Source organism: Antennarius striatus, chromosome 3, assembly GCF_040054535.1.
Source record: "Antennarius striatus isolate MH-2024 chromosome 3, ASM4005453v1, whole genome shotgun sequence".
NCBI classification, from domain to species: Eukaryota; Metazoa; Chordata; class Actinopteri; order Lophiiformes; family Antennariidae; genus Antennarius; species Antennarius striatus.
In genome coordinates this window covers 11,148,443-11,176,334 of record NC_090778.1, presented here as the reverse complement: position 1 = coordinate 11,176,334, position 27,892 = coordinate 11,148,443, and the positions used below count along the sequence as shown (strand labels likewise).

Below are 27,892 nucleotides of genomic sequence, written 5' to 3'. Positions count from 1 at the left end.
GCTCAAATTTATTGCTAATATTTGACACACTGCAAATAATTTAATAATATTATTTAATAATATTAATAAAAATATTTTGAGATTTGTTATATTATAAACATTATTATTTTTCTGTTGTACCTTATTATAAGAGCCCAACAGTCACATTTAGGATACTTTGGCCTTGTCAGTAATCTAGCAGATGCCATATACTGTATATTGGTATTAATTTGCTCATCATTGCTTTAATATTCTGTAGTTATATACTGTAGGTCTCGTACAGAGATCACCATGAGACAAAGAAACCCTGAGGTCTACAGAAGGAATCAGGACAATCACAAAGGTTCATAGAGAAATATATCTCAGGTTTATTAATAACTTTCTTCATCTTCAAAACTCATTAAGACAGAAATTATAAAACTGTATGTACATCTTGTTTCTCTGTTGTGTTTCTTTTTAAGCATACCAGAGACAATGAAGCAACATTTCTTTCCCCATCGCTAGTCACTCTGTTCCAAAGAAAAAGTCTACGACCAGTAATAAAAAAAAAAAATGCTGTATAACACAATTTACTGACAATTATTTGAGGTACAAAAAGATAAACAGCCTTGATTCACAGGTATTGTCTGACACACACACACACACACACACACACACACACACACACACACACACACACACACACACACACACACACACACACACACACACACACACACACACACACACACACACACACACACACACACAACCCAAAGAACCCAAACCCAGGCACACATAAACAAAATTACCCTTCCCCCAATGTTCTGCAGTCTTTTGAAATGGGAGCACAAATTTACCAAAGAGATTGAGAAAAGATTGAGAAAAAAAAGCAAAAAAGCTACCACAGACGTTACAGGATAGTGACGTCGATATTGTTGAGAGTCACTGTTCATTGTGTTTGTTTTTTCTTCCTGAACAGTCATGAACAAACTATGCAAATGATTCATTGCAAAATCCTGACCAGGGTTAGTGTTGTGACAGAGCTGCACAGCTTGTCACAAAATACAGCTTGACTTTACAGAAGTGCATCAACTTCAATGGGCTTCAAAAATTTACTTCACTGAAAAAGGGAGTGTAATGGCCAGATAAAAATATTTCTCAGGCACTGTTCTGCTCATTAGTCGAATCAAACATCAGTGGATAGAGAATAAGAATAATAACATTTCTGTTGATTGTCATTTAGCCAAAGCAGATAATTCCTCATCTCAGTCACGTGAACTGTGAACACGTGCTCACACTGTTCACTACCTGAAATTCCCCAATAGCTCACTGAGTGCAGTAGAATCCGGTGTTTCCACAAACCGCTCCCTAAACCTGCTACTGGAAAGTTTACTGATATGAAATATTACATCATCACAGTGTGAAAAAATTCCAGAAATTAAAATGCCGACATAAGCTACGTAATTCTCAAGGGAGGGGGTTTGAATATGATTTTTTTTTGCTTATCTTACTGTAATAAGGTGTTGAAGTTCCACTTAATTTTATAAAAAAAATCCCCAGCACACAGAGGGGTATGAGATGTGAGCATTAGTTGACCAATAAACATTTTTTCAACGAAATAATAAACCAACAGCATCACATATCATGAACTTCACAATCACCAACTCAGGGTCAGGTGCATTTTATTTGAAATGTTTCTTTATATTCAGGCCTGATTGTTATTTCTCACCTTCTTTGATGGTTTGTTTTAACCCAACCAGAATTAAGTAAAATCACACACTCACTTGTTACCTTGGTGTTAAACTCCACATTGAGAAATAATTACTGCAAATGATAGATAAATATATTACCTGGACTATTGGATTGTATCGTTCTTGCCAAATGTTTTGCATCACTGTGTGAAACAAGCTCGGAAAGTTGTCTTCATAAAAAGGTTTTAAAGTTGAGGCTACATAAATTGACTATTTAATAAATTGAATGTGATATAATAACATCTCATTGTTAACTGACAAATCAAGTTGAAAAAAAAATCAGGACAGCTGAGACATATAAAACATCAAGCCCTTAAACTCATTATTCCTGCTGTGGGGAGAATGTTGTTACACATTCAAACACAAGAGAGAAAGAGTTCACTGGGCTTTTGCAAAAAAAAAAGAAATTTTTAAAAATGCTGTTTCAACTGTAGTCAATTCCTCATGTTTTTGTTCAGAATATTTGTGAACTTCATGAAAACTACAGCCTGAAATTCAAAATAAAACATTCCGTTTATCTAAAAATAGATAAAAAGAAACAAAATTAATTTGTCAAGTTTTAGTATTTGATTTAAGCTGAAAATTGAAATGAAAGTGCTTCATAATTTCTTTGAGGCCAGTTTTCGTGGTAAACATTAGTCACAAAGAAGAAGGCACGATGTGACCATCCGAGCAGTTACTTTTGGATTTAAACAAACAAATCTGTCGGTGTATTCATAAATAGCACTCTAAATTCTGGCAAATGTGTGATTGGGGGGGGGGGGGGGGTGATTATTTAAAACAAGAAAGAGAATCAGATGCTACTGATCTAACAAAGTTAGAAATCTTCCTCTTGTGAAATGAAGAAACCACAATATGAACTCTGTCTTCTGACCTTCACGTCAGTGTGTTTCAGCTCTCCTCCTCTTCCTTTCTCAGGTTAGAGTGCATCACTTTGTCTTTGGTTTACAAACAAAAATCAGATGTGTGAATCACTTTTCACGTTTTATATCACAGAGTCAAAATGTTTGGCTTGTCATTACAGATCCCCTCAGGTACAGTAAAATAACAGGAGTGTATGCATTGTGATAAACAAAAAATATACAACATTTGGCTGATATGAGGGCTGAACAATCTATTTGTCCTCGGGAATATAAACAAGTACAAGTGTTGTTCAGTGTGCCAGAGCCACCCCCTGCAGTTACAAAAAAAAAAAAAAAAAAATCACCACTGAACACAACAATCAACAAGTGAAATCTCACAAAAAGGCAAAATAAAAAGTCTCATCTCCCTCATTAGCAATCATATATGTGTGTGTGTGTATGTGTGTGTGTGTGTGTGAATTGAACTCAATAAATAAAGTTTCAGATTTCTTAAAGTACTTTCTAGTTAGCTTCTTTCCCACACAGACTCAACATGGCCGCTTTGGTCACATACACACAAACACAAAAACAGAACACACCCTCATTTATAAAGCAGGAAAGGATTTTTCAATGCCCACGGGCAAAGTCCACCATTGTGAAATCAGACTCATGCACAATATTTATCCGTTAATGTCCATAAAGTCTTTCCAGACATGTCACCATTAAAAACTGATGTTGAAAGAAAGATAAGCTTATATCTGAGAGAGGAGGGTGCTTGAGAATAGTTGCGGTCACTTTATATAACCCTACATTTCTAACTCCACACATTTATAATGATTGGATTGATTGTCTAAGCCGTGAAAAACAGGCTGTCTTAACTACTCTGGGATGAAATCTTTGGGCAACTTAGTGCTTTGACAAAAATAACCCCAAAAACAACACAAACACAAAAAACACCAAACAAAACCCATAAATACAAATCCATTCCAAACTCTCCCCCCACAAAACAGGCAGCAGGAATCCTCCTCGTCTGTCTCACAATTAATGAGTCAATAAATATCTCTATGGATCTCTACAGAACATAAATTACTTTATTTGAACTCTGACATGCTGGGGTCTTTGTCTTCTAGCTGTATGGATGGCGAGGAGGGGGTGACGGCTGCTACACGTGCGGCGGCGGGTGGGTGTGCGCCTTTTGACACGGACATATGTGCAGGAAGGAGTCACAGCATTCATATTGTCTACATTTTGTTGTGTTACAGCCTCATTTCAAAATGGAATAAATTCATTTTTCCCCCCAACAGAGATTCTACACAACACCCCCCCCTAATGACAAATGTGAAAAGTTTTTGGGGGAATTATTTTTTTTGCAAATTTATTAAAAATAAAACACTAAGACATCACATCACATCTCTCAGTTTAGAGACAACCCAGATAAAAACTAGCCCCAGAGCGCTTGTAATCTCAGATTGGGGTGACAGTTCATCTTTAAGCCGGGCAGCAGCTCTAAGCGCAACGCCAAGATGTCAAAGAGATGGCTTCAGGACATCTGTGGATGTCCTTGAGTGTCCTTGAACCTGATCGAACATCCCTGGAGAGATCAGAGATGTTTGATCCGTGCAACGATGCTCCTCATCCAACCTGATGGGAGCTTGAGGAACCAAAGCTTGTGGCATGATATTCCAAAAGAGCTGCTACCAAAGATGCATCAACAAGGTACTGAGCAAAGGACGAGGTTCCTTATGTACACGCGACGTCTTAGTTGAGCCTTGAGGCTGTAACATAAAATGTGGAAAAAGTGAAGTGCCGTGAACACTTTCTGGATACACCGTACTTTGGCAAAGTGGGGGAGAGGGGGAAGTCTCCCTGAGTCTCAGATTCAGGACTGTGAAAGGAACATTCACAGACATGACAGAACATTTACACACACCAAAAAACTCTCAACCACACTGAATGACGATAACGTTAATGAGCGAGGGAGGGGAGGAGTTTCTGGTCCGGACTGGTGTGGCCTTCAGATCCTTGTTATTACATAATTCTCCACGGAATATGTGCAAACACACAAATACGTTCTGCTGCTGAGCGACCACAGCTGGATAGTGGGTTTCAGTGAGTTTGTACATGACGGAAGGAGTGGAAGTTTCCACGATACACTCTGGTATGATTCAGTGTGTGTGTTTGGTTTAATCCATGCATATTTACACAATATGCACGCGTGTGGATCGTCCCTCGTCGCCTTCTCGCTGTTCCAAGGAAGTGTTTGCATCCCTGTTAGCACACACACACACACACACACACACACACACACACACACACACAGAGTATAACATAAACACACACACACTCCTCCCCTTCTGAGCATACATTCTAGCGTAGTAGTGCATACGTGCAAACGCCGGACTATTAGGGAGGGGGGAGGGGGTGTCAAACGCTGTTCTGCAACTGGCTGTTGTTTGTTGTATGTGGTGAGTTCTGCTCATTGAGGAGGAGAAGTGTTGTCTCGTCCGGTCCGTTCTCTGTGGGGGTGGAGTCCACACCCAGATCTGTGATGGTGGCGTTGTCCATGGCGAGGGGGGAGGTCTGACCCAAGCGAGCCATACTGTGCCCACTCTCAGGGGACTGGGGTGTGCTGTCTAGACGAGACGCCATCAGGCCATTCTGGTACTGGGACCGCGTGACCTGAAAGGAGAGACGTCAAACTTGAAGCCAGCTTCCTCTTACAATAGCCGACACTATAAGACACTATAAAGTAATATAGTGCTGCTCTTTCTACAAAGTCAGAAAAATCCCAGAATGCTTTGCAAAGACAGGCAGCACAAATCAAAGGTGGCCACAGTTTGGGAAAAAATAACTGCACAAATGTCAAATATCTTTACAACTAACTTACAGGAATATCTGTATAATGTGTCTGAATGAATGTGTAACTGGATTATTGTAACGCGCACTTCAGAAAACTCCCTATTAACATTTTATCTACACGTTTGTCATGCAGGTTTGGACAATAATCATGTATCTTGTACAAGCAGGTAGGGTTTAAAAGAGGAAATGGGGATGAAACCTTCCTCTGGATGGCAGCACATGTTGTTCCTTAGACTAAAAGACCTTTCAGACTTAATGGGGTCTTCAAACAACAGATAGTTACCCAAACACGTCCAAATACAGTCAAAGGTGCTGGCTATTGAAACATGAACCAGGACTCAGAGGTCAGCAGTGTTTCCGGGTGTTGTTGATAAGGGACGTGTAAAGATGCAGTGATGAACTGTGTCTTCCAAAACCCATTTAGTACATGTGGTTCTACATGGACTCATGTCAGTTCCTTTATGTAGTGCCAGCTGAAGATGTGCAGGAATGTCTCCAAATTCTCTGAAACTTTGATGGAAATACTTTCTGCCTCAACGATACAATCTCCTGTTAGTAACGAACCTCATGGAATGACATGATCAGGGTTTGCTGGATTACATTTCAGAATAAGCATATATTTACAAAAATCAATGAAGTTGATGAGGTACAACTTAGATCTATCATCTTCCTGTTTTCTAATTCAAGGAAGCATCAAAAAGGACGAAGAATTCATCCCATTCTCTTTTACCAAGACCTTTCTGGAACAGGGCTTGCACATGAGGATAATACGAGGTTAATCCTGTTGAGAATGAAGGAATAGAACGAACTTTGACAAACTGCAGGTCGGTAAGAGCTCGGACGTTGAAGTCAGGCGTGTACTGCTGCAGGGGGATGCTGTTGTTGAGCTGTGTGTTGCTGCCGCTGATGGAGAGAGATTCAGGCCGGTCCGTTCCACTCAGAGACGCGGTGCGGTTTAACCCGCTGATGTGGGACGGCGAACGAAACTCTATACAAACACACATACACACGCACATGCACACACACGCACACACACACACACACACACACAAAGAGGAATCAATTAAACTATGACAAGAGCTTTCAGGGCATCCTGCTTGTATGCATTGAATGGGAAGCGGTGTTTCTTGCTACAGAGAGTTGCAGAGTTGAACTTATTTTTCAGTCATTCATGAATTAATGCTGCTAGGATGCAAAAACAGATGAGTGTAAGGAAGCCCACGTAAACACAAGGTGCAGGATCGGGTCCAGGTGTAGGTTATATCGATGATGCACACGAAAACACACATGAACATGAAGCAACAACACTACATGTCAACTGAAGTCAAACCAAATCTGTGAGAACAAGAGAGGCAAAAAGTGGGTTAATGCTGAGTTATAATCAAACTGCTCTACAGTACAGTACGTACCCGTTGTTTCAACAGCAAAGTGGAGCCTCTTTCATACCCAATGACAGAGGCACACAAAACATTCCCATTGCGGGTAAAAAGACGAGTCGAGAGCCAGTCTGTGTTCGCATGGAGTCTTCACATCCTCACATTTTTACAATGTAAGACGTTTTTCCATCGGCTGTCAGCAGCCAGTAAATAAAACTTATTGACAGAAGTAGGAACAGGACTCAATATAGAATCCTTCAAAGTAAATTCCATTTATAAAAGTGTCGACTTGCTCAGATTATTTTATACTTCATTCAAGTGAAGGTGCAGTACAGATTATGATATATACTTTATATCTATCTTTATACATACTATATTATATATATACACTATATATACTTTATATATACTATATATGGGAGGAGTGCTTCATTTTTTTTGACCCAAGATAAAAATGTTTTTTTAAATATTAACATCTGTGTGGTTTGATTTCTGTTGTTTAATAATACCCAGTTGTTAAAATTAATCCGGTAGAATGCATTGTAGAGTGATTTTAGCTTTCATTAAAGATTACATTTATCAATTAATGTATTGATATATTGACCAATATGTATAATAAATACTGTCAGCTGTATCCAAGCGCCAGGTGATATCTTTAAAGATATCTTCCAGTCAAAGACAATATAAAACAAATAAAATCAGAACACACTCCCATTCAAGATGCCAGGAACATCACATATGATGATATGAGTCATCTGTCATTAAGCTAGCTTCAGGAAAAGCTGAAGGCTTATAGAATTGCAAACAAAATGTAGAATCGACATCCATGAGAAATTCATGAGAAAACTCTCATGGATGTCAGACTTTTCATTATTTCCAAAGAATCGACGCTACTCCTGACAGTCATGTTTGTTTAGTCACAGCTGCAAACAGACTGAGACATCATTACTACAGAATAACAAGCCCATGCAGAGTTTCTGTGTAGATGTTTTCCATCTCCGTGACGACAGATGTTCACTGGCGTCATCATGATCATTCCATTCACATATCATAATCTTAATTTGTCACACCACACTCCACACACATGCTGGTTTACCCGCTGTGTATTATTACCGGTAGGTGAGAGTCTTCCAGCAGGGGGCCGCAGTGAGTCATAGGAAACTGTTTTACCTGGACACGTCAACTGTGTTAGCTTCCAAAACATTAAGTAGGCATTAATTATCTATATGACTCACTCTTTAGCTAGTGGTTAGATTTAAACTGTCATGCGGCAATCCTTGTTATGTCGACACACAAGACAATGACATTTGAAGGTCCAGTCAGTACCTTTCTCATCATTCACATACAGTCTTCATTTTGTATTTTCGAGGGATTTGTCATTTGTTTGGTAAAACAAAAGTCAAGTTTAGGTCATGTGAACTTCAGGATAAGTGGCATTTGCAAGATCTAATCTAAATGTATGTATTACTAACAATGAAATTCAATGTTTGTGTCAGTGAAAGCAAAAACGTGTTCATTTTATGTAAACACGTGACGTAGGGTTGCTTGATTATCCATTTTCATTAGAAAAACTGACGATACCAGAGGTTCAACACTGACAGATATTGAGATACATTTCATGCTGACTAAACACAGCGCTTTCTACAGAACACACCATATTGCCATACGTATTCCGTCACCTGTCTTAACACGATTAGAAACTCAAGTGGTATCTCATCCAAATTGGCATTAGGGATGAACATTAAAGTGACATTGTGTCAGACAGAAGAGTTCAGCTTCCTGCTAGCCTGGTGGAATCCTTTCTGCTGTTTTTATGATGTGCTGGAGGCTCCTGCGACAAGAGGAGGTGCAGGAGCTGTACCACACCCTGATGCTGCTGGACAGGATGCTCTCAATGGCGTTTCTGCAGAAGGTGGACATGATGGGGGTAGGTGTTGGTTCTGCACCACCTGGCCAGGTTGCTCACCTCACTTTTTTTTTCACTTAATACACCTGTAGCCATGATTTGGTGAGCTGAGCAAATACATTTGGCAAAATAGTGTATTTCAGTTTATATTTTGAGATGTGGGTTAATTTGTAAAACAACAGTTTGGTATGCACTTTTTTTTTGGTAAAAAAAAATCCCTGTTGGGTTCTTATCCAAAAGAAAAGTTGCCGACTGGAACTTCATGAATTCAGTGGATATGAAGCAATCACTAAAGTGGCTCAATGAGTTAGTGACAGAAAATCAAAATGGACAAGCAATGAATCCAGTTCCGTGACTTACCCTGACCTACTTCCAGGGTAGGAAGTAGGTCAGGGTAGTACCTGACAAGTGCATAGCTTTGACTTTTCAGGGTAGGTCAAAGCTATGCACTAGCTTTGACCTACCATAGATCAAAGCTAGTGCATAGGTAGATCAAAGCCCTAGTTTTGATCTATGGTCTTACTCACATTGGCTTTCTCCCTCGTCTTTCTATCTTATCCGGTTCCTGAGTGTGCAAAAGTTGAAATTTGACCTTGACCTAGTTTTCTCAAAGTCAAGGTGACCTTGGGAAAACAAGGTCCTTTTCTGCCTGAATAATGTGCTTTTTGTTTAATTTTTCTATCTGCAACGGTTGTGAAGATATTTGGTGGACATATGGACAAACACATGAACACTGACAACTACAACACATCACCGCTTTGAAGCGGAATGTAAAAACAATCCCCACAGAAGTCTCATAATGAAATGACAATTATCAAAGCACTCTTATTTTACTGTTATTCTCCCTAATCAAGAGTGAGTAAGAACTGGGATCAGTTTCGGAACTGGATGTTTTTAAATAAGTAAAGTTACACTAGTTGTTCATTTAATGACTGCTGGGGTTTAGTATCATTTAGTTTTGAGAACTAAGGTTTATATTACAGCATGAAACTGACGGATAGAACAACACTCAGAGAAATCTCAGTTTAGTTAAAAATCTCTTTTCTTCCCCAAAGTTTCCTCCCAGTAGAAAACCTACTGATTTTGGCAGATGGGCTCTTTGTTCAACCTTCTTCTGAGGAATAACAACCTTTGTGTGCAAAGAGAGGTAAGAGGTGTTGGCACTTACATGCACAGCTCTTCCATTCCTGCATCATCAAATAGAAGCTCAGATTTTCATGTAATTCAGAACAACAGAAGAAAATCTTGAGGTTTTTAACAGACTAACATCTTTTCCATCTAATTCTAAATTCCTGACCTGTCACCACAGAATCATATTGAGTCTTCTTATCTTTCCTGGGTATCTTTAACTTACTCTCCATAAAAAAATCAAATTCATGATTACAATAACACGGCTGTAGTTTTGATAGTGATAGACACGGATTAGAAAAAATAAAGTCCTATGAGACTAGAAACATGCTGTATTAATTATTAAGCTCCATTAATTAAGTATCAATGGAGCTCAATCACACAGTTCCAACCTGGAAGTCCATTTCACAACAGGTGCACTAACCCCCTCTTCACCACCTCTTCACCTCTCTGCAATAGTCATGCAAATAAAATGTGGATTCAATAAAACCAGGTGTACATGATGTTGTCTGGGTTGAACAAAGAGCTTATTTGCAACAAAAAAAAAAAAAGTGTCAGCTGCCCTAAAAAGGATAAATCAAGACTCAATCACACAGGTGACACGCTACACCAAAACCTCAGAACATGTTGCCCCCAGGGTCACAACACTCTCAGTGCTGTCACAGCGTAGTTTCACTCTGATAAGGATGACTTATTTCAACGGAAGTGCAAACTATATGTAAGTGCAAAACTATTGTTTTGATAGATCAATCGCTTCGCACAAGCACTATTTTTAGTGATCAGGCTCCGTTTTACCCTTTAACAGGTATCTACTGTATGTGTGCAACCCCACCCCCACCCCCAGCCAAGGCCCCCACACATTCTCAATGTTAAAGGACCCAGACATGCCGGAGTTTACCTGGCGACCGAGAGAACAGAGAAAACCTCTTAAAGGAGAGGTGGCGAGGACGAGGTGCAGCCACTGAGAGGAGAGAGAGAGGGGTGGGGGTGGGGGGTTGATGAAGGGTGAGGATGAAGAGTGAGTGAGTGGGACAGTGGGAGAGCCTTTCAAGCCTTGTGTCTGCATTGATCCGTGTTGGGTGATGAGATCACAAGACGACAGCTTCCAGTTGTTCACATCTGGCGTTATAAAACAGGTAGCATGCATGCATTAGAGGTTCATTCAGGACTGATGTTAAAACCATGTCTGATGTGGACTTGAGACACAGATGTGGAACAGGATGATCCAAGACCACCACAAGTCTGGTGCAGGAACAGATCTCACTGGTTGAGGATGAATTTTTTTGGTCAGATTCTTGTTACTCGGGTGATTGGAAAAAGAAGGAAGGAGGTTAAGTGATGAAATCAAGTTTCCCCAAACCAAACCCTGTCTGTGGTAGATAAAAGAATAAGCTGCTGAACATCAGATGAAAGGCAAGACATGGAAAGTGTAACACTGAATCAGTCAGAGAGCATTCATGTCCTTCCATGAGTTTGGTTTGTCTAATTAGATGATCACAGTCGCTGACAATCTGAGCCTTTTCTTATTTCTTACATGACCCTGAAAGGGACTACCAAACATCTAGCACCTGTTAGCATTCATAGTATTTAATACCACCAGCTGAGAAACATTTATTGTAATATATTATATTGTATGTTATAATGCAGAATCCATGGGTTTCTATGATTAACAACGAAAAAATAAATGTCCTTAATAAGCAAATAAATAAATAAATAAATAAATGTTTGTGATAAAAGACACGTACGTCTTATATTGAACTTTGTCTAAATATAAATCATGATAAAAACAAACGATTTAAGATTAAGTAAACAAGATTATTACATAATAGTAATATACGGTAATCTAATAATAATGAACACCATAAAACTGTTGAACTCGGAGACCCAAACTTTAGCTGATGATCTCTGGAGATATGACTGGAAAGACGAAATTGACACAGACAGCAAACAGGCAGTTGGATGACAACCGCAGAACCAACAACATTAAACAGGGCAAATATGAGAGAAGAAACAAATTATTATCATTACTAAATTATTACTATATATTTTAGTATACATCTAATATATCCATATATTCTATTACAGGAACTGAAAGAAAACTGTGGCACAGGGACAAACTCACCCTTGTTTACTGGAACCTTAAAGTGGAACCATGATCAAATAACACTATATTATTGTGTTTCATCTCTTAAGGTGGAAGAACAAATACCACTACTGTACGATTAAAGTAGTTACACCTCTTCACCATCTGTGATACAATTTCTGGGCAAAACCTGCATAAGTCCTCATCATTTAATTTGAAACATGAATTTATTCTTTGAACATAAATTACTGTAGAGTTCCCAGGAGAGGCTCCTGTAGTCTTAGCATTGGTCACTAGATGGCAGTTCAGAGACACAAACCTGAGACAGGACAGACTACACAAGCCATAAAATAGAACTTTTTGTTTTGTTGCGTTTTTGGACTCACCCAGTGTGGGAGAACTGAGCGCCATGACACCGTAGAAGGAGAAAGGTCCCGTCTCAAACTTCATGTTCTCATTGCCGGCCTCCACCTCCACTCGTCCCTGAATAAAAAAGAAAGAAATTACAATTGTGACAACAGCACTCATTTATGTAATAATTAGTTTATAATCAATGTGTGGCTGTTGACCGATCGCTCATGTAAACATCAAAATTAGTGACAAATGTGTTGGCAGGAAACATCAGCCAGTAAAATGCCCTTTTTTTAATTAAAATGTCCATTTTCAACCACTGGGCTATTTGACTTAGCATTTATTTTAGCATTAAAAAAAATACATATAGATTAATTGAATTTAAGTCAAAGAATAGACAACATATGTTCTTGTACCATCTCAAATGTAAAGGTGATCTTTTTAGGTCAATTATTCAGTGTTTTTCCTGGCCTTTAAGGTGACAAAACAAATTCTGCTTCAAGTTATGTGATTTGGTTATTGAACATAATCCTGTACTTTACGCAACTTAACTGTTCTGTTACCCGATAGCTGATTCATCGGCTAACTGTTACAGCCCTCAACAGACCCAGACATCACAGAACCGGACGGAAAATTCTTATAAAAATCAGTGACACTGCCTTATCACCGTGAGATGCAATTTCTTTTTAAATCACACTCTTTAGCCTCTAGGGGGCGGTGCAATAGCAGGGCAAAACAAAATGTCACTTGCAATTCATCAGTGTCGATCATATGAAGAGGCTCTGCATCACTGTGAGAGGAAACATGTCTATGGTGACCCTGATCTGAGACCAGATTTCACTCTTTGATTCTCATAATTCTCATGTTAAAATCATGCATGCATGAAAAAAAAAGTGACTACAGAGGGAGGATGGGGTGATGCACATCAGGGGGGAAGAGACTCAGACAACTAGACGATCAGTGTAATATTAAAGGATGATGGATGGAGACATTGGAGTCAGACGGGACATGGGGGGGGGAGAGAGAAGAGGACAGAAGGGGGTTAAGAAGGCCTCTGTGTTGGGACAGTCAGTTGGCCTGAACCGGCCTGCTGGAATGTGTGAACTGCAGCAACAACAGAGGACAGTTAATCCACAGTGCCATCCCTCCTTCCCCTCCATCCCTCCATGGTGTGCCTGGACTGATGAAAGTGGAACAGGTGGTAAAATAAAAGGGGGGCAAACAGCGAGCTTTACCATAGCTAAAAGAGCTAAATCAGCTAAAGATGCTTAATCCCGTGGTAGTTTCAGAATATGCCAGGTTTGACAGAGGGAATTTGAACTTGAAATGATATTCGAAGCATCAGGAATAAACAAATTTAATCAGCGTGCCATGCTGTTTGAGGTTAATAACTCACACAGACTGCTCATAGTGCATCATGCGACCAGCACAAAAATGCATGTGAAATATAAGTACAGTCAAAAAGAGAGAAGTTAATTTTTACAAAATTGACTTGATTCTGTCCTGATTTTGTTGCAGCCTCCTGGAATGAGCTGGTCTGACACAGAGCGACGATTAATAAACATAAACAATCTGCTCGTACAGATACTTGCGCTATTTTAAGGTGTGTGCCAATTTGGGAACATTGCTTGGATATAACAGCGGGAGGGAGAAGGCGGCTCCTATCTCAAATGTTGTGCTGAATTAAGCTCATGGCACCTACCCACAACTCTGCAGCAAGCACTTCACAAGAGCTGTCAACACCGCTCCAAAGCAAAGACGACATCAAACCCGCTCCGACATTGCAGAAGAATTTAAAGCCCACGCTTGGCTGCTAGGGATGATTTAGGTTTCTTACAATAATCGATTCAAAAGGCCTGATCTAATTCCTTCAACATCCCACAGGCTGATTACCAGTTATTAATGAACACAAAGTAGTCAGCATCTACCCTTTCAACTTTTTTTCATCTGTTGATGTATTTTCAGTTTCGTCAAAAAAGTGCCCATGGAAGAAAAAGTGCAGTCATGAGTTCACTGACAATAATAACATGACAAATAAGAGTAAAAATTATTTTGGAGCATCTGAACACATTTTTATGGTGAAAACTGTGCAGTTTGAGGGTTCCACTCAGCAGCACAAAGCTTTTAGTTGTGCCTTATAGTGCGGAAAATACTGTAATATATGCTTCTCTCAGTGCTACTAATTTCTGCTTGATTAATTAACATGGTTTGTTGTAAAAAAAATAGCTTTGATTCTGCAGAATTTTGTGTTGTGCAGGAAGTTAAAACATATCTTGCTAGGTTTTTCAGTTCTCCGTGCTCAGTCTAGAGTACGTGGAGATGCTTATTTTTGACTTTGCATTTTTAAAAAGGTGAACCAAATGGGCATAAACACATTTGCCTTGACGCCTCGGTCCAAATCCATCCTGTTGCACATATTCACACCTCCTCCGTATGACCGCAGGCCGCTGAGTAATCAGAGGTCAAACGCCCTGCTCAAAGGCAACATGCTGCTGAAGGAGGACTGGACATTCACTGCAAACCTCTTCCGACTTTTCTACTTGTTTGAAATAAAGAAAAACAAATAACCACTCCTACAAACTAAAAACAGGTCTGTCTAGGAGTTTTGGTCTCCTGGTATTTCTTTTATAATCTCAACCTCATCATTTTCTCTATTGTTGCGTGACACTTTGACACTTGATGCAAAGCTTAAGCCTGCAGCTCTCTCCCACTTATAGCATACCAGCAGATTTGGAAGGATGCTAATCACCTCAACATATGGTCGCCTCTGAGAATGCGACCACTGGCTGGGGGTCAAATACCTGACCTGTAGCGCATGCACAGAAAAAACACTCATGCTTACATACCATACTAACATGCAGCAGGCTGAGGCCTGGTGATTTTTAGTCATCCGTGCTGCTGCATGGCAAGTTACTAAATTAAAGGGATGGACGGGGGAGGGAGGAGAGAAATAATAGAAACAGAGGGAGGTGTAGGACAGGAGGGAGAGATGTCAAGCCTGCTGGTCCTCTTGTCAGACCAGTTATCCTAGATCTGCTCTGATAGTACAGCCTTACCAACACCTAGAGTACAATAACAATAATGTGCTGCTCATTGGATTTTTATAAAAACTAGGTCTCCGTTTAGAAGGACAAACAAATGTGAGACTATGCCAGACTTAAATTAAAGACAGGTAATTAGGACAAAAACACCCTGTGTCAGAATGTCAGCCGTCACTACTGCACACCGATGAAGACAACGGACATGTGTGTGCTGGTCAACAGTGCAAACAATGGATTGTGCAGCACCTGCTCGACAGTAATATAATCCCAGCCAGCTTTTTCCTATTTGGAGCAAGATCTTCTCCTTTCACATGAAATGTCTTTATTTATATTGATGTTCTTGTTTATCTCACCTGCTAGAAGCTGGCGGATATCACATACTTCCAATCACCAATCACAATTCGTTAATAAATTGAATGAAAATATGACAAGTGAGATGAGAATAGATTATTTTATTTTTCTCGCACATCAATCAAATCTAATCGAACCAGACCCACACAGAATTGATTGGGTTTTATTTCTAACATTGGATGGTATTCTGAATTGTTTGTTGGTTATTATTGGGTCATGACTTGTTGATTGTAAAACAAGTTTTTAACATTATTTACCCTGACATGTGTTTACAAACAGAATATCCTCTAGAATGTTAATTGGGATCACAAAGCTTCCAAAAAAGTCACATATGATTGGTTGAATTGAAGGGTGTGTTTGTAAAAATAGATGTACAACACATCTGATGTGTCGGTGCGGCCATTTGAACAAGAAGTCTTACATTTGAATGTTTCACTATGTATAAATCATATAATTGTATCATCAAACATGTAGTAAAATGAATGTTTTAAATCTCTAAATTTACCTAGGGTATAAGTGGATGCAGACTAAGTCTACAAGACTTCCATAGGTACGAATACAAGCAGACTGAAACGTAATGGTGATCACGTTAACAGATCTCAGCTGATAGATGATTTATTGGTCAAACACCGTCTGTCGACAGCTTCTAACCCACAGCCGCGCTTCAGATTAATGTCCAGCAGTTTCTGGTGGCGTGTTCTTTTTTATTTTATGCTGGGACATATGTCAGACGTGCACCAGAGGTTATAGCACTATGATTCATGGACAACAAGAATAAGAACTGTGTGTCTATCCATCAAACTGTCATGCATGGAGCAGCTCATGTATGTTATCTCAGCAGCTTTCAAACAACGGCCTCTTTGTGACCTTGGGCGATGATTCACTGGTTTGACTGCTGAACATGAACCAGGAACGTGTTTGAGGAGTTTTCAACAAACGAAGGTCAGTTCAGGTTCAGTCATCATGGAGGCGGAGTTCGTTGAGGCTTTACAGTAAAACAAGAGTGTGGCTGCACTGCATTAGGTAAACGTACAGTTAATTATAATTTACTACTATAGATCTAGCTGTTGTGTTGCTATTACAGTAACAGACTCACTAAACCATTTTAGAGCTCTGACATCACTGTAATGAAGTCATGGAACTAGAAGCACAAAAGAGAGACAAACTTTATTTGAAAGCTGTTCATACAACAATTTAAATTAAAATACTTTTGTTCGTCCTTTGTTTTTTTCTTCCAAATATGTTTAAACAGTCTGGGTTTTATTTCTAAAAACAGTCCCATCTTCCAGCTTGTATTTGTGTCGGCCCTCAGGTAGTGAAGCCAGCGATCACAACAAGACCATGTTATTACTGCCAGTACACGCGATGAACACAACAAGGATAAAGACAAGCTGTAATTACCTGACTGAATCATTAAAATGTTTTTTTTTATTTTGAGACTGCACCTTTAGTACCTTAAAAACCTTCAAACTCACTTCATTCTAGTTTTGAACATGGTGACATTCACCAGTCATCGACATGTTTCCATAGTGACAAGATACACATCCAATAGAATCTCGCCATCAGCATCTTGTGTGTGTTTGGAGGAGAAAACACATCATCAGACTTTACCTGGCTTTGCCCCGTAAAGGCCAAAGGAGTGAGACAGTGTGTTTCCAGAGGGTAAAACTCCACAGTGTGGGAGATCCGTCTTTACCCAAGATTAAATCACACACACACAGACACACAGACACACACACAGGCTGTGTGTTTGTGTCCCTAGTGTTTAGTGTTTGTGACCACATATTATGATGAAATTCTGACTTTCGTTAATCGCTGAGGTCAAGAAACTGCTTAACCAAAGTCATTGTCATCCATGTTGTGACTCACACACACAAAGTTGGACACACACAGACAAAGTCCTTTTAAGTGCAAGAATATGTTTTACTCTCACGATGCAGACATTTTTCCAGCTCTTGACCACAACAGGAAGAGCTTCTCACTAATATCTTCTGACTCAGTAATCCTGGAATGTAACAACAACAGCAGGGTTCAAATGAGCAACCACACACAGAATCACTGATTCTACACGGCATTTGTTTTGTATTAGTCAGTGATTGTTAAAAAGAGACATCTGATGACATACACCCCCCAATGACTGTGCAACAAATGCAGCGGTCTGACAAGTATCATTCTGTGGTGAGCCTGGAGAAGCGAACACTATTTAGTATACGTGTTACGAGACAGCTGACCTTCAGAAGCTTCTTAAAATTGTCTGTTCATGGGAAACTAAAATAAATTTGTCAGAAACTAGATATTAAAACTTAATGATTTCACAGTATGTGTGACAGCTGGTGAAGCTGGTATGAACAATTAATGAGATATGCTTCAGAAGTAGAATCAGTTGGACTGATCCCCCATAGGGGAAATTATTTTTACAATCTGGTTATGATATTGTCATACGTGTGTGTGTGTGTGTGTGTGTGTGTGTGTGTGTGTGTGTGTGTGTGTGTGTGTGTGTGTGTGTGTGTGTGTGTGTAAATCAATCATTTGCAGTTCACACTGCAAATGTGTTTGGTCCTCATAGGCCTTGAACCCACCATCATCTGGTCCCCAGCCCAAGAATCAGAGGACTGAGCTGCTGCCGCTTCAGACAAATGGACAGAGGAAAAAGACAACCAGCTCCCCATGCAGCTCGTGCTGGGGTGTATGAATGACAATGGAATGAAGTATTTATGTTGTATGATAGGCAGTGAGACTGAGGAGTGACAACAACATAACTTCATCCAGATGACCTATTTAAATAATTTCAAAAGTCTTGAAATAGCCAAAATCAAAGTTCCTCACATTTCCAGAAGCTGAGGGAACCCAGTGAACACAACAGACAAAAAAAAAAATCAGATTCTGCCCACTGTGGGAATCACACAGCATCTTCAAACATGGAAGAATCATATATCATGAAACATTTATTTGTAATCAACATGAAGGAACTAAGAATTCAAAATAAATCTCAGACATTACAATATGAAAATGAATTGAACTTCAGGTAGTGACATATTTAGTATCTACAGAGAAACCTACATTTTATTTCTCCAACATGCCATTAATCCTATGGACCTCCTTCACAATAATGAAGTCTTTTATCTGAATAAACATTTGGCCACAGGTCCACAACAACTAATGTTATATTTACAAAAAAACATCTCTTCACTATCTCCATTTTCAACCAAGCACCCCTGAAATGTAAAAGCACAATTATGTTTAAAAAATAAATATGATTCGCACACAAACGTTATACTCTTCAGATTAACTACAGATTAAGAATTCAATCTGAAAAGATTTTTGCATCTTCAGCCAGCCGTCACATTTGCTTCTGAGAAATATTACAAACATATAATAAAAATACTGAGTCCCGCACTATTTTTCTATGTACCCCTCCCTGGCATGGTGACTATAAATGCTGCCCTCTCGGAATAGGTCCCAGCACATGATTCCACGTGTGGGGTCTCTCCACAACTTCCTCAATATCTGGCCTCCCACAGAGAGAATTTCACCCAGACAAGTGGCAGGGAGAAAGTTGAAATGATCCCCTGGATTATTGGATTCTGCTAATGACGGTTTGGAGACGATGACATAACAAACAGACAGGAAATAAATGCCTGTGAAAGAGTGAGACTAAAGACAATGAAGTGTGTGTTTCCCACCTGGTGGGTGTTTCCTGCAAGTATAAATGGTATACTTGTACAAAAGCTGTGTTTTACTGTATTGAGTGTGTATGCACACACAAAAAGAAACTGTCAAGTTGAAGTGTTTTATTGTTTGGGTTGCGTATTGACAGCTGACTGCCAGCAGGTGTGAATAATGTCTCCCCTCATGACCATCTTATATAATGTGGATCAATAAAGAGAATGTCCTTCAGGACCCACACCACCACTCTCCTTTCATTTGTCTGTCGGTGGAAGGTCACAGCTGTCTGTAAACCCATTTACAAATTATTATGGTGCCTGCATTACTTAGAAATGCCCTCCCTACTTTCTGATTGACTATCCTTCACCCCAACCAATCTGTCAGTGCTTCCTTGTGCTCCTGGGAAGGTTGCATTTCTGAGACTGAGAAGTTATCATTTTAACTTTATTTATGCTTAAGAGCTTTATGTCATAAAAAAAAAAGAAAAAAAAGAAAAGAACAGGGACACCACAAACAACACACATTGTGTTTTATGGCTCAGGCAATTACATTGCTTCATGATTGCAGTTTTAAGTTTATCGCTTTATATTGTTTTCTTGCTGTAGTCTCTTCCCTATAACTACAAGAATATTCCTTTACCAAACAAAAAAACAAGAACATTCTAATTTACGTCAGTTTCCCACTTTGGATTGTAAGTTGTGATCATTATAACACCACATGAATGCAATCACACATCATGCGATCATTTAGAGGTTGATAGGGGGGCGGTCTTTCAAAGAGAGCATCGGCATCCAAATATTGACTAACTTTATTTGAGATATTTCCAGATGCACCACTGCTAGTCTGATCTGTCAGTTTAAGCAGTGATATTGTAACAATCAGATGTGGTTGGCTTCATCCAGACAACACGATGAAACAAACAGTTTAGCAGTTGTGAAGTGGCATCACTGGTTTGATGTTGCACTGCCTTGGTCCTAGTATTAAACCTTATTTTGCCAGAGAAACTTTCATCAGTGGCAATCATAGGTTTCTTGTGTGATTAAGACTGCAATCAATCAGTTTCATCATTCACACTTAATGGACACAAACACAAGCACTCAATGCCAGAGACATTAAGTTGGTGTAACTCCTGTTTATCCAGGATATAAAACCAACTGAATATTGGTGTATTCATAGATATAGCTGGGGTGAATGAACCTGACCAGAACAACTTGAGGCTATCATTAATCAGATAACCGTTGACTTGTATCTGTAGACACACTCCCGACCCTTCACTGTTAATCATTCACTGAAGTACTGGTAAATCTTTAGGAAAAGTAAAAAGTCAATAAAGTGAACAAGTTACGACAACTATCCGATCTATGATTGCTGCACAAACAGTACACAGTAAGACTGTGCTGCATTTAGATTTATTCGGTATTCTCCTCGTAAAGTTGAATTTGACTTCTGAATTGTTGGTACCTCTACTTACGAAATTAATTGGTTCAGGAAGAAATTCCGTAAGTAGAAAATTACATAGGTGGAGACGCGTTTTCCATGCAAATGCCCTAATCCGTTCCAAGCCCCAAAAAATTCTGACATAAATGTTTTATAAAGCATAAAATGCATCAAAACATGTAACAAATATATGTTACGATTAGATTATTAAACAATAAATGAGAGTCGTGCATAACGTAAAAAACAAAGAACAGAGTAAAGAATAATAATGACGGTCATTTACCTTTTAACAGCTGTCCCCATTGTTTTTTGCCCTCTTTGGTTCATGCGCTCCTATCTCACAATGCTGAACAACAGAGTGAATTCCAGTCCTCCTTTTGAACTTCTCCAACCACCCACGCGATGCCTTCAACTCCTTAAACTTCCTTTTGTTTTAGAAACGTGGCGACTGTAGATACACTACGGCCAAATTCTTTGGCGAGAACAACCAAACGCTACCCTTTCTCATGCTTTTCTATGATCTCTTGCTTTGTTTGTATGGACAAAAAAACTCTTTTCTTCGACTTTTCTTTGCCTCTTTTCTCCGTCACTTTCTCGGGGTCCATAGCGAATGCGTACTGACAAAGTTATTATATTTGCGCAAAACTATCAGAACACCTCATGGGTTGAGTGCCGAATGCCGAAGACACTCCATAAGCACCGAACTAGCGCCACACAGAGGTGGAGTGGCATCCCTCTTAGCCATTGGGATGCCAGGAAGATACGTAATAGGTAATAGCCAATGGCAGAGCAGCTATTAGAATGTTGCGTTCAGGAGCCTGTGGGAGATTCGAGTATCAGCTGATACTGTGTTTTTACATTATGCAAGTCGAAATTTCTTTCGTAAGTAGAGGTAACATTTTCCTGCTGAGAAATTTCGCAAGTAGAAAATTTCGTAGAGACATTCGTAAGTAGAGGTATCACTGTATAACAAAGTGACACGTTTTGTTTTGTACATTTTCTTGATTGTAAGTACTCTGAATATACTGAACTATTCTTTACATTCACAACATTTAGATGTATGCCTGACAGATGTGAGCAGCAATCAAGAAACATGCAAAATTACTGAAAAATAAGGGGTCGGAAGCTTTAATTAGAATCTTACCACATATCATGATCATTACGTGTACAATGCTATCTTTAAGAATGAAAAATGATTATAAACACATAATGGAGAGAAAAATAAAGCTGAAACTTTTATCAAGAAATCTGAGTATTTTCCATGTTAGGTATGCTTAGGTATGGAGCCACGACATGAGAGAACAGACATATTTAAATGAGACAATGGGAGAACAGACATATTTTAATGTGACAAACCTGTTCAGCCTCTGAACAGGTTTGCTATTATCTAATAGTACTAACACACCAAGGGTTTAACAATCTAGACTGCAGGTTTTAGGCCGACACTACGGGAGAACAGCGTTCAGAGGGAGACATGTGCTAATTGTGGTGAGTCAGACAAATAGGCCTGTCTTTTCAACAAGCTCAAGATCAAATTGTTTGTCTGACAAGAAAAACTTGTTTATCTCCACTCTTTGAGCCAACTTTTTTTCTTTTTTTTAAATTTTATATACTATTTTCATCCCCGGGGGGAAATTAGTTAGTTGCACACTCACACTGTTAGTTGTGATTAATGCATATATGTGTGTGTGTGTGTGTGTGTGTGTGTGTGTCTGTGTGTGTGTGTGTGTGTGTGTGTGTGTGTGTATAGGACCGTTACACACAGTTATGTGTGTGAAAATCTTTTCATTCTGTCCAGAGGACAGACAATCACCCATTACAGACGGACGTACAGATGGACAGACAGAAGTAATCCTACATAAGAACAACTGTAGTAAAATCTAATGAGTCCCTGCTTAACCAGAGTCTGTGTAGGAGTATACAAGAGTATGTGAGAAGATGGAGGAGCAGAGGAAATCAAACCGATTCGAATGAGAAGCAAATCTCCTTCCAGTCTGCACTGAACATCAGGCAACAGTGTAAACACATTTTTTCCAATAAAGACAAGCATCCACAAATGAACAACTAGAACCAATGCAGTCACATACCGCAACACCCCTGAATTAAGAATTTTTAAGATCAAAGCTAGTGCTCTGACCTACTGTCACTGATCAAAGAACTACATTTGATCTATGGTCTTACTCACACTGGCCTTCTCCCTCGTTTTTCTCTTATCTGGTTCCTGAGTGTACACAAGTTGAAATTTGACCTTGGCCTACTTTTCTCAAGGTCAAGGTCATCACCTCATTTTCATGCCCTTTGCCACCTGAGTAATCTGCTTTTTGATTCATCTTTCTATCTGCAACGGTTGCAAAGATATTTGGTGGAGTAACGGACCGACAGATGGACGAAAGGTCGGACGAACACGGACAATTTACAATACATCACCGCTTTGAAGCGGGATGTAATAATGCCCCACGTACCTGCAGGATGAGAACAAAGTAGTCGACAGGCTTTCCTCTCTGGTAGACGTAGTGATGGGATGAGCGCCTTTCATTTTCATTGAACTTGATGTCCTGGATCACATCGGGATGGCGGAGGATTCGCAGAAGCACCTTATCTGAGATCTGAGACGGGCTAAAGAGACTCACCTCTACCGGGAGAGAGGGGGACAAGTAGACACAGATTCACATTCAGGGTTTTAACACTTATGGATCTTTTCAAATGCAGGTTTAAACAAGAACCAATGCAGTCACAGACTGCAACATCCCGCGACACCCCTGAATTAAGAATTTTACCTTGACCTACTTGCATAGGTCAAAGATCAAAGCTAATGCTCTGATCTACTGTCATTGACCAAAGCACTGGCTTTGGTGTATGGTCTTACTCACACTTCCCCTCTCCCTCATCTTTCTATCTTATTCGGTTCCTGAGTGTACAAAAGTTAAAATTTGACCTTGACCTAGTTTTCTCAAGATCAAAGTCATCATCTCATTTTATCCCCTTTGCCACCCGAGTAATGTGCTTTTTGTTACATATTTCTATCTGGAACCGTTGCAAAGATATTTGGTGGACCAACAGACGGACGGACACATGAACACTGACAATTACATCACTGCTTTTAAGCGGGATGCAAAAGACTACAGCTGAGTCTGTCCTCAATGCAAAACAATTGGCTGATGATACTTACCCATATGGTTATGTCACTGATGGCTTTTTTTTCTGAATTAAAACATGATAAAGACTAAACAGTTGTGTCCACTACATATACTTAGAGCAAAGAATTAAGTTTAATGAGATAAATGACCCAAATTGTTTCACATAATTCTTACTTACTTTCATGGAAGTGTCAGAATCATAATAAATGAAACTAAAAGTCAGGGGGTGGCAGAGGGCTGAAATAAAGATGGTCGTGGTAAGGTTTTTCTTCATATCATGGAGAAAAAGAGCATTTCCAAGTGAGTTTCTTCAATATTATGCAGCCCCTCATTTCACTTTCAAGATTAACAATGACAATGTTTACAGTTGAAATGATATTATTCAGAAATTGGACATCAGTTTCATCGGAACTCAGGCAATTAGCCTTCTAGCAAACACTTAGTCAATTGTTAATCTCCCTTCAAATAAAAAAATAAAGTGCAATTCTCATTCTGTTGGTTTGTTGCAATCAGGGCTCCACCATTAATACTTTCTACCACACCCAAACGGAGAACAAAGAGAAAGCAAACACAATCCTGTGCAACACACAGTGAGAGGTGAGCCATAAATGACCAGTGTTGTTCTCCAAAAGGCAAGGACATTCTTCTTACTCTGGTCTCTAGTTTGCGAAATAAGTCAACAAGTTAAACTAGTTGAGTAACAAAAAATGAGCTCCTGCTGCAGATCTTATGAAGGAATTTCAACAATTTTGAAGTATGAAAATTTCTTGATTCAAAAACAAATATACGGACCAAGCAAAGCAGAAATCCTTACAACTTATTGACTGTGGTATAAAGTTATGAGTTTACAGTTGTAAACTTAGATATCCCAGATATCTCTGACTTTGTATGAATAGAAGTATCTCTCAGGATACATTAGTTATTCAGTGTCAAATATTAATTGAAACTTAGATCAGATGTAATCTAAATCTAATCTATTTTGAACAAGAAATGAGAGGGAAACACTGGCTTCACTGCACCAAATTCTTGTGTAATGAACTGAGACAGAGAAATGAAACCAACATTGTGAGTCAACAAACACAAAGTCATCACACCATGGCATTACGCCTGCAGAGCAGCAGAATTTGGCAGGCTCCTGCACAACAGTATCTATGACCAGAAGAGGTGCTACGTCATACTAGCCAGAGCTACTGCTACCTGCTTGGCAGAGTGTGTCGGCTAACTCACTACACTACACACACTGCAATATGTTCTCAAGTGATTTGTAGCAGTGTGGAGACATTGCGTCCAGCTGGCTTCAGTGGTGTTAAGCACAGACAGCCAGACTGCTCAGATCTTTAATAGGCTTGCCTTCACATTTACATCTCTTCTCAACATGTATGGACCTGCCTCACTTGTCAGTTAGCAAACTTGACAGAATCCATCATGCACTTCAATCATGTGAGGATAACCGTACGAAGAAGGAGTACACATTAATGATCGCCTTAAGGATATTATGTTTTCGCATGTGGTTAGTGTGTTAGTTAACACGCATATATATGGGGGTTTATTATACAGGCCCCTGAAACAACCATGCACACACAAGGGGCCTGTAGGCATGCAGTAAATACAGGGAAGCCGAGTGACGGGCAGCCCCATCTTTGGAGCCCCCCGAATGAGCACCTTGTGGAGGGGACACCACCTTGCTGAAGGGCACCTCGGCAGTGACCAGGAGGTGAGCTGACACCTCCCGCTGTCAGCTCACGCTCCCGAGGATGCTTGGCGGGAGTGGGAATCGAACCGCTGATGTCTGATCCTAAGGCGCCCGCCCTACCACTAAGCCACTGCCGCCCTATTTTAAGTTACAAACTTAAACTGCTGCCTGTTTTTGCCATCCTGTCTTGACTGAATGTTGGTGTGTTGAATGCCTGCATCGGTCTGTTCCTCACCTGTAGCCAGGAAGCGATGAGCGGCCAGCAGCAGCTGAGGAGACACCTTCACTTTTGATTCACTCTCATGCTTAAAGGCAGAGAAGTCTCTCTTGTTCTTATTGGGCGCCACCTTTTTCCTGGTTCGATTGTCCACTAAACAGAGATGTTATAGTACACAGTTAGCATAGTTAAATAGTTCAAAGGTCAAACAACTCAAAACTTATGGATGAATCACAACAAAATATCTGAAAATAATCTGTTAACATTACTTTAAAAATGGTATAATAGCTATTCTAATATTTTTATTATTTAATGCAATAATTGCAGCTTACCTGTACTGTTACTAAGGAGCAAATGGTAAATAAGTTCAATTCTGGACAGAGGCAAAGCTGAACTCACTGTAAAGGTCCGATTCATCCAGGATCTCTGACTTAATTATCTCCTCGATCACGTCCTCAAGAGTGACCAACCCCAACACCTCGTAGAAAGGGTCGCCCTCGCCCTCATTGTTGACCTTCTGCACAATGGCCAGGTGGGATTTTCCTAAGGTGCAGAAAAACACAAGAGGGATTTTCAGGTGACCACTCCATCAGTTCATCACAGACACAGGTTGAAAGACTTGTAAAGAGTTCATGCTCTTAGCTGACTGACCACACTGCTCATCTTTTGCCCATTCAGAAACAAGCATTTATATCATTGGTGGCAAAGAGGTTACTAATTAAAATATCACCTTCCACACACACAAATTAATGGAACAACCATGGGGAGCAGTTTGAGTTTCATATATTGAGTCCAAGGACACTTTGACAGTGGTTGAGAATCAAACCTCTGGCGCTCTCATGAGCTGACGGCTGCTCCATAACCTGAGCCAACACCGGCCAAATATCTGGACTGTCTTCATTTACCATGTCTTCATATCAATTTAGTAAGCACTGGGTAATGTGATGTATATATTTCATCCAATATTGGATTTTTACATTAATCTGGTTTTCTAAACTATGTATTGCTAACTATGCTAACTACCACATATGCAACATATCAGAACTGTAGCTAATGGTGTACGCGATAATGAATTTGATCAACAAGAATTTATCAGATTTTATGGACACAAACAGATCAATTTGGCACAAACTATTTCATGTAGACAACACAGACCACACAGCAGATCTCCAAATGTCATTCTATTCTAAACTGTTGACACTGTAAACTAGACAAACAGTGGTTGTTGTGCCATGATAACAGCTACAGTACGCAAAGCTTATAGCTGATTGGGCAGGTGATATTATTGTCTTTTTGTCCTAGAACATCTTCACTGAGGTCAAACTGTGGCCAAGCAATGGGTGTTATTTTGAGGTGTAAACTCCTCTGAGAGCTATTTGCTAAATAGGCATTTGCTTGCAGCTTTGCTTTAAGCGAGCATTTCACTTGAACAGGGTGGTGACACATGACTGAACATTGATGCAGTATTTTTTAAGGATGGTCAATGAGCACATGCATTAAAGAAAGCATCACCTGAATCCAAACCACTACCAAAACAAAGAAACAATCAAACTGAAAAATGTTAAGATACAAGCCCTAACTCACCTATAAAGTCATCTCTCACACTAATCAGACGTAAACTGTGAGCTGCATTGCTTCCAATGGCAATTCCTCCGTCTTTCCACGTTTTCCTCCTCCATGAGACAATTAAAGCTGGATGGTTTTAATTGTCTCCTGCTTAATGTTTGCACCACCAATACCATACAGTATAAAACACAGCCAGTGGGATCAAAGCATTACAACATTACAGTATTTCCCTGCTCATTGTTGCATTTGAGGTTGAAGTTTAACACTGTCTCATCTTTGTTTTATATCTTTTTGAGCATACAACTTGTTGTATTACTTTTTTAATTATCATCAAATCACAACTATTGTTTTGCACCATCCAACATTAAAAGTCTGCTGGAGTCCCTGGGTCACGAGGTGTCCTCTTTGATAGCCGTTGTGCTAACTCATCTGCCCACTCCCTTTGCTTGCAACACAAATAGCCTGTTAATGTGTACAAGTTGTTACAGCTGGGGTTGGGTCTGGACTTTGGCCATGAACGTTACAGT

At 39.6% G+C, this 27,892-nt stretch overlaps 1 protein-coding gene across 3 annotated transcripts in view; it reads right to left on the bottom strand.

Moving 5' to 3' along the window:
• Positions 1–319: 319 nt before the first annotated feature.
• Positions 320–27,892, bottom strand: part of LOC137592395 (novel protein similar to human and mouse cyclin M4 (CNNM4)) — a 40,598-nt gene continuing 13,025 nt past the window's right edge. Inside the window, exons 2-8 of one of the 3 annotated variants that reach the window (XM_068310540.1) lie at positions 26,199–26,342; positions 25,818–25,952; positions 23,215–23,384; positions 12,293–12,389; positions 10,722–10,784; positions 6,223–6,401; positions 320–5,233 (exon numbers count right to left, since the gene is read on the bottom strand). In XM_068310540.1, coding sequence (XP_068166641.1) covers positions 4,979–5,233; positions 6,223–6,401; positions 10,722–10,784; positions 12,293–12,389; positions 23,215–23,384; positions 25,818–25,952; positions 26,199–26,342 — 1,043 coding nt within the window. In that variant the 3' untranslated portion in view covers positions 320–4,978. Of the gene's footprint in view, positions 5,234–6,222; positions 7,960–10,721; positions 10,785–12,292; positions 12,390–23,214; positions 23,385–25,817; positions 25,953–26,198; positions 26,343–27,892 lie in introns of those variants that run through there. The other 2 variants (XM_068310541.1, XM_068310542.1) reach the window with 2 other exon arrangements.